The sequence below is a fragment of the Pygoscelis adeliae genome, unplaced genomic scaffold (genome assembly GCF_000699105.1).
Source record: "Pygoscelis adeliae isolate BGI_AS28 unplaced genomic scaffold, ASM69910v1 Scaffold27, whole genome shotgun sequence".
Taxonomy (NCBI): Eukaryota; Metazoa; Chordata; class Aves; order Sphenisciformes; family Spheniscidae; genus Pygoscelis; species Pygoscelis adeliae.
The window spans coordinates 6,006,066-6,014,641 of NW_008825410.1; the positions used below are offsets into that span (position 1 = coordinate 6,006,066).

At 38.2% G+C, this 8,576-nt stretch overlaps 1 protein-coding gene across 1 annotated transcript in view; it reads left to right on the forward strand.

Moving 5' to 3' along the window:
• STAM (signal transducing adaptor molecule (SH3 domain and ITAM motif) 1) overlaps nt 1-8,576 on the forward strand; it is a 52,964-nt gene that overhangs the window by 2,270 nt on the left and 42,118 nt on the right. Inside the window, exon 2 of the mRNA XM_009330603.1 lies at nt 7,314-7,428. Within this exon, the coding sequence (XP_009328878.1) occupies nt 7,314-7,428 (115 nt within the window). The remainder of the gene's footprint in view (nt 1-7,313; nt 7,429-8,576) is intronic.

Here is an 8,576-nt window from a genome sequence, read left to right on the forward strand (position 1 = left end):
TTAAACATTGGACCAGGCTGCCCAGGGAAGTGGTTGAGTCACCATCCCTGGAAGTATTTAAAAGGCGGGTAGATGAGGCGCTTAGGGACATGGTTTAGTGGGCATGGTGGTGTTGGGTTGACGGTTGTACTCGATGATCTTAGAGGTCTCTTCCAACCTTAATGATTCTATGATTCTATGATCCGCCATCCTGACACCTGTCTCAGCCTGTGCCAGCCGGGGGATGCCGTTCACTACCTTGGGCAGCATACATGTAGCCTCAGGCTCCTCATTTCCACAGCTAAGCATGGTGACCATGGCCACTCTGTCCAAACACCTAGAACACAGGCATATACAGACAGAGGAATTCCAAAAGTGGGTCAGGATATATCTTTGAAATGCTACTTTGTCAGTCCTAAAAGATTTCAAGAGTCCAAGTCTACCTCCTTTAGGACGTGATAGGTCATCTCAGTGTTTAAAACACCTAAGTGGTCTCGGTTCCCAGGCCTTCAGATAAAAGATTAGTAGATGTGCCATAGAAAAACTTGGTCTCTCTCCCTCCTCACCAAAGCACACAAGCAGATGTTCAGCTTTCAGCCTCAAAATACATGCCTACTGGCAACAGCAAATGTGTAATGTGCATGCAAAATGAGTAGTTGGCAAAACAGCACCGTGTATGTGCTAGTAAGATCATGGTAAGTACCCATATTGTATAGGCACAGGCACTTTCCATGTTCAAGCAGACATAAATAGAACCCAATTTGGGAGTCCTATAGTTAAAAAATATAGGTAGAAGAATTTACACACAGGATTGAACAACCTAATTCAGAAGGTTTTGCCAATCTTATGCTTCAGAGGAAAGTGCAAGAAACTATGTAGTGGGCAAATATGGGATAATCTGAGCCTAAATTTCACCTTAATGTAACAGTTACAAGTTGGTTTAAACTCTCTAGCTTTCCAAAATACTTTCTATATTTTCTATTTTAATTCTGGGTATTCCTGCTACCTTACTTATACTTTTTTTCCCCTCAAATTTCAATTCTCTCTTCGAACCTTCCTACCTTCTTGGCTTTGACAAATTAACCACATAGTATGTGAAAAATGTTTTTTGACTAATTTGAATTTGCCAACTTATGACTTCATTAACTGATGAAGGCTTTCTGATTTTAAATTATGATACACAGAGGAAGCCATGACCTGATCCCAATTCTTAATATTAGTTGTGATTTTTAAATACTTTTAGCTATCGTTTGCCATTTCTCTCTTGAGATTTTTCCACAGCAGATTTGAGGGAACAAATCCTACTTGCTTTCTGAAGTAAACCTTTTCCATTTTTAAATTGCTCCTTGGATGTTTTCCATGCTTTTGCACAGAATCTTTTGAAATTTGATAAGCAATGTCTGATATATTCTCATTAGAATTCTGTATTATTTTCCTTCCCACTATTTATTTGCTCAAACTTACTGATTTTGGATGCACAAATTATCTGTAATGATGACCAGGTTTGACTTGAGTTGATTTAGTCAATTAAGAACTTACTAGTGAGGATAAGTAGCTCAATGTTTTTGTTCTAATATTGTGGTTTTTATTTGTGAGCATACAATTTCTCTTGCTATCACACTACCCATTCACCCAATTGATAAGACATTTCTGAATATCCTCATAATCCATTTTGGATTTGAATAAACTAAACATTTTGTGTCTTTGCAAGTTTTGCCATCCCACACTTGTCTGTGTTTCCTGGCCATTTATGAATGTATTCAGCACAAAACTTATCACAGAACTGTCATAAACACCCCACTGATTTCTTTCTGCCATAATAAAGAAAACTTGCTCTTTGTTTCCATTTCCCATGTTTTGATCCATGGAGATGTTTTGCTCCTTAATCTGTAACTATTTCATATCCTTGGTAGTTCCTGTGTGACAACATTTCAGCAGAGTTTTCAAAATGTGTTTGTTGTGTTAATATTTTTTTTTACCTGTTTTTGTAATTACATGTTCCAGGAATTGCAATAAATTAGTTGAAACATAATTTCCTTTTCAAAAGTTTTCTATTGTTATTCTTTTAATCATGATTTCTGTCAATTTACCGTATATATATTTATGGTTTACTAGTCTGTATTTTTTGAATCACTAGAAGATCCTTTATTTAAATTTGACAAAATGTCAGCTATTTTCAAAGCATTAAGTACAGTATCTGTGCTTAATTAGAAATGCTGTACTTTTATAGTGCCAAAATTATTTCATCTAATATTTCAACTTTGGCTAGCACCTTTTGGCCCAAAAAATCTCAAAATGATTCATAAGACAGATTTTGTCTACATACAGAAATGTAATTAATGGAACTGAATAGGCTTATACATTAATTGCATTATCTAAATCAGCTTTTAAAATCAATTATGACTGGCTCATCAACTTAGCTCAATTTTGCTGTTATTCAAGTACAGTCTGAAATCAAACTTCCTAATAAATTTTAAGATAGTCAGATCAAGGTCTTTTGTATTGTAGGTGAGATCATCATTATGTTTCGTATTCATTCTCAACTTTCACAGGCGGTTCTCCTTTATCCACTCTAGTTCCAAACCATCAACATTGCTATACTGTTATTACAAAAATGAACGGTTTTCCTGGCCTTCTTCATGATTGCTATTATCAATGTATATTTATCTTCTGGGTTCCTATTGCACAAGTAGATATTCAATACCTTATAAAGCTGAATGGGTTTTACTTCCAATCTGTTTCCAGAAATACAAGGTGAAGCTTTTATGAGAATTATTTTCTCATGCAGTGTTCTATAATGATTTCTTTTGTTACGGAATTTACCTCTCCAATATGGGAACATTTCTATGAAATGAAAAGTCGTAGTGCTTTGAAAATACTATAATGACTTATCAGCTCCACTCTCACAGGGGGAGGTCATCTACTATGAAACGCTGCAAGAATTACTTAGTATGAGCCCTGCAGGATCATGAGATTACCTTTATACTTCAGAATATTAAATGCCAGATGATAACTTAAAATCCTGAGGAGGGAGAATTTGTTAAAAAAATTAACAACTGAAATTCTGCTTGTCCTTCTGCCCTGTCTTCACTTAATGTTCCCAACGCACCTTGCAAGAACAAAGTGTCTAGACAATGGACTTATATATCGTACTTGCACACTATTTTAGGTTTATGGTATGTAGTAATCAGTGAGGTATTCAAGGATAAATGCAAGAAAAAAGAATTTAGCTATGTCTAAATTGAACAACACAGTGTTTACGCACTTTTTGTTTATTCATCCGGGTATGTATGTCTGTTATTTTATTCACTACTCTAGGAATAGGACAGAAGATGCTTTCAAAAGACATGGTGTAGAATGGATTCCATAAGTCTTGTGAGAAGACCTAGAAGATGTCTTTGTATTTGGCACATCTGAAGCAGTTGGAGTTTTGCACTGCTACTGCAAGATAAATGATTCATATTAAGCCTCTGACTGTACAGTTCAGTAGCCAGCGAAGGAAAACAGGTGTCATGAACATAGGCTGAAGTGGAAGTTTATATTTCTGTTATAAAAATACAAAAATTCTGGTGTGAACATTTAGAAGCCTTTGTATGAAAACTATTGATTCTATATATCTGAAAAGCACTGGTATATTTATTTTATATTCTGAAAAGCACCAGTTTGAGATGCCCTTGTGTATTGTTCTATTTAATCCTCTTCAGAAACAAAACTATAACCCAAACTGCAATATTGAAGGACACACACGTGTTAAAGGGAGATGACTACCCTGCTCATCTGAGTTTGGTTTATCCAAACTCAGTGTACTTTTTGCTATAATAGACTAATTGGAGTCGGTACAATAATTATTTTCTTTATGGGATATTTTGGACTGTACCACTGTTTAACTATCCTGACATTTTGTTGCATTGCTAGGCTTGGATAGATTTATGTATAAACCAGTCCCACAGACTGTAATCTGTGCAGTCGGCACCCTTGCACACTACGTAGCCTGGCTGTATCAAGAAGCTAACTCTGCTCTAATGTTCTAATTATATAGATATACATATAAAATGCTCAAAACTTAAAATTAGTACCATTAACCTCAATGGTACTGTTCACGTGAGTAAATAAAGTACATGTTGAAAATTAACTGCTAGCATAAGTAAGATATTCTCAAATTCCCTTCCCTATATTATGCAAGAAATGTAATATTTTTCTTAAATAAAGAAGCTTTGCTACCTTGCCAGCAGATATCAGGCAGATTTTTCACAGGGTTTCCCAAAACACACTTCAACAATATTAAAAATACCTTCTGATTCTCAGTGTATATTTCAATTGTAACTTGCTTATGTGACACTACAATCTCTATAGAGGAGACTGCTTCCATTATTAGTTTCAAAGCACACACAATCTTTGCTTGTTATTTAGTTTTATTTCAAGGACTTGCGTTAAAAAAGGCTCTTTATCAAGGGAGGAGTAATGTTCCAATCTAACTCCCATTATGGTCAGTGGAAGTATTTCTATTTTCCTTCTTAGAGGAGTGGTGGAGTACGAAAAGATTAATTTTAACCTCATCATTGGTTGAAAACTGGTCTGAGTTACCAGCAAGCAAAAGGACCGTATTGGGTGTAGTCAGTTTGGCCACACTGAGAACAGGTGTTCGTGCCAAAAAAAGCACTAGGACAAGTGGTTCTCCATGGCAGTGTCAGGAAGCTGGCACAGAGTGATGCTCCTGCCAGCATCCCCAGGGAGCAGTCCAGGCACCCAGAGGTCCCAGCAGCTCCCAGATTATCTGCTTCTTACAGGTATATCACTGTACATCACTACAAGCTTACTAAAACAAATAGTATAAACACATTTTTGTGTTTGACTTTGGTGAACTTCTTGTTATGCAAAATCGTTTAACAAAACTGCAGTGTAAACATATGAAATATTACTTCATGTGAGCTGGTTTGCAAGTACTGCTTTGAATACAGAAAGATTAAAGAAGATACAAACCCTTGTTTCTGGTATCTATATGTGCAAATATTAACTAGAAAGTTGCATGTTACAATTTTTAATGTGGTCAGGGCAAACTGAATTGTTTTATAAAGTTTATTATTTGAACACTTGCGTAGTTCTAAAGTCACAGGGATTTGAGGGAACTCCAGCTATAGGCTTCATATATTCCTACTTGCATACTTCATAAATATTAAGGCCAAAAAAGACAATTAAATAATTTTAGCCTGACTTCTTGTATAACAGAGGACACCAGACTTACTTGTTTGGTATGTTTCATATATTCTCTTTATATAAAGAAATAGATAAGAATACCATAAGTAAGCCCTGCAACTTGGACACTTGCAAAATATTAGGACATGTACAATAAAATTATAGAGAGGGAGTAAATCACTGTAGTCCAGTACTTAGAACATTTACGTGTGGCCTGTGACTGCGATAATTTTTGTCTTAATCTTACCATTGTATTGTTCTGCATTACAGCATCCGGTATGCCATCCAAAACATGTTGTACCTGTCCTGTCAAAGACAAAAGCTGTGATTAAATGGACTGCTGGCACTTTCTCTATTTTGAACCTTCCTCTTTTCCTTTGATTTTCTTTTCTGCCCAGCTTCCAGTTCTGAAAGCAATGTACACAGTGGACTATAACGAAAATGCAGTTAAAATAGAGGTCAGTGTGACTGATCCCTGAGACAACCGTTGGTCTTCATATCTGTCTCCTTGCTAAAGGTGCACTGGCCTGACTTTTTCCTGGAGTTGTATACCTTATCTTTACAGTGCAGCAACTAGCAAACTAATATGTGCTAAAATAAATGGGGATGCCAAGTATAATACTCCTCCAGTAAACTGGAACTGCAGTGGACTTACCCTCCATGGCCATAATGTTTTTGTCTTCCTCTAAGAAATACGCTTGTCTAATGCAGATGTGTGTCAGCTGAGTGACTGTAAAAAATATTAGAACTTCTCTAGTAGATTGTAATTTATAAGTTGCTGTTCCTAAGTACCCTTTCCTACTGGAAGACTATAGGGAAATGATTTATTGTCTATCATCAGAATCCAGAACTAACCTTGGTATGGATAAACTCTTGTCATAATTTAAAAAATAAGTAATAAATTATATAAACAAACAACAAAATTAAACAGTTACTTAAGAAATTCAGAAGTATGTCACATCTTTAAAATCCAGGAAGCGAGCTGCACTGGCAATTAACTGAATGCATGCCTTTATCACTTAGCAGTATCTGAACAACAGTACTATATAAAAAATGAAGTGTGCAAAGAAAGAAGTGTCCGTACCAATCATCTCAGACTGTTTACTTTGGACAGAAGTAGCACATATTTTTAAAAAACACTCTACCTAAAACTTGCTATAAGGCTGTCTGGAGACAAGTCCTAAGTCAGAGAACTGTTGGGCAGATAAGCTCCTGTGAAATCAGTGGAGTCAAGACTGTTGCAGAGGCCATCTTCGGAAGGAGGTCTGAAATAGAACAGATGAATAATCCCCTGGACATGCCTGTTTTTCTTGATCCAGTCTGGTGAAGTACAGTCCCCAGCCACGCCTTCCCACCTCTTCCCTTCCCTGGGATCTAATTGCAAGGTGACTCAGATGAGTGACATGATCCAACAGCGAACTTTCCACAGTGAGGTAGTTTTCGTCTGGATCAGCTGATTGTGCAGCCACAAACGAATTGGATCAAATTCCAAATCTAATGCGAGAAATGTGGTGGCAGCACATAGTTGTGGGCACAGGGAGTGCAGTGTTGCTACATTCTTTATCAGCTGTAGTTACCCTGAAATTAGATGCAATTTGAGACTGTACCTTTGAACTAGATTCCTTACTTTTAGATAGCTAACTTAGGCAGCATGAGTCCCATTTCAAATGCAGTAGGAAATAATACAACCATTTTGAACTACATCCACCAAAGGAAGCTTAACACACCTTTTTTTAATAGCATACTCATAGTACTCACACATAAGGTGGAAAAGCTGGTTTCCGTAGCCATCTGTGCCTGAGAGGGCGAACCCCACGCTTCATGGAGGAGTGCTCTAACCACCACCGATTGCTGTGCCATGGAAGAATGCTAGGGCCATGGGACAGGGAAAAGAGGGAGATAGAATATAATACAGTGTTCAAAGGACTCTTCACACTGTGTTCAACAGAAAAAAATTGTTACAGAAACAAAACATGAGCCATGACTACAGAGCCTTAAGATGCTCCCTGAGTATAGACTACTGTTTTCAAAATGTTGAGTAGGGTATTGCCTGGGAAGTAAAGTTGGGTTGGAATCCTTCCAGGCTGAAGACAGTCTAACACCCCGGTTCCCCATATCTCTTGTGTTTGCTCTTACTGCAGGACTACTGCATAAAAGCTCTGCCTGTTTTGAAAGGATTCTTACAGTTCATTTTGAAACCCATCGGGGGAATGGATGAAAAAGGAGGGGATAAAACAGGCTCTGAGAACATCTACCGTATGTCTTTTGTGAACTTAATGGGGGATGATGAATGGTGAGGCGGTAAAGCATCCTCTGAGAATATCTAGCAGATGTCATTGAATTGAGGCGGAATCCAAAGAAAACATGCAATTCCTTAAAAGTAGTCAGTCCTAAGCTGTAGATCAATGCTGACCTGCATCAGCTGCTGAAAACAGTTGTTGTGGACAGGGAAAGAAGCAGAACTCGAGATCCTGGAAAAAATTTTAGTAAAATAAAGAGGTGCCTAATAACTGTAAATCCCTGTGGGAAGAGGCTTGGTGTGCAGTTATCATTTGATGTGTCAGAAGTCTGCCTAATGCATGCAATCACATTCATTATTGAGCATGGTTACTGCTATTGATTGCATCTAGTGTTTCTGCACTGCAAACAGTAGTACTATCTTTTTCATTTCTTGTTTGCACTCTTGTGACATGCCCATATTGCTCTTTTAGATGTCTATGACTCTTCCCTCACGTGTGCATGTGCCCTTTTTTGTTTAATTTGCGATCTAACTAGTTCAGAGTAATTAAACAGCAATAAAACTCCTTACAAACAATGACTTGAACTTTATGTGACAAAAACAGGAATAGGCAGAACGTGTCATATCCTATGAGTCAAATTGTTATCGTGGGATACATCCCATCAAAGCCAACACGATACTCGTACAACGTGAAGCAGCAAAATACGACTGCGCAACCAACGGTCACAGGATATTCAAGGCCCTGTGAACAACTGATAGCTACTGATCTCAACAGGATCTAACCGTGGAGAAGTGGTCAGGCTCCCATGCCATGCTGTGAAAGATGCTGTCATAACCACCACCTTGCACCTTCGCTGTCAGGCCACATACTTCAGAAGCATGATAGCAGTAACGATGAAAACTCAGTCAGCCTGATGTATGAGGAAGCTCTGAAAATTTTCTATAGGGAGCAAACGTGTCTGGGCACGAAAACGACTCACCTACTAACTAAGGAGGCACGAAAGAGCTCATCAGAACTAAATAAAATAAACCCCCGCCTTTAGCCGCCCTGCCGGCCCTAAGCTGCCTGGCCTGGGGCGGTGGGACCGACTGGGGCCGTCCCAGGGGACAGCAGGGGCGGTGCCGGTGCCTCCAGCGAGGCGAGGCCAGGCCAGGCCAGGCCGGG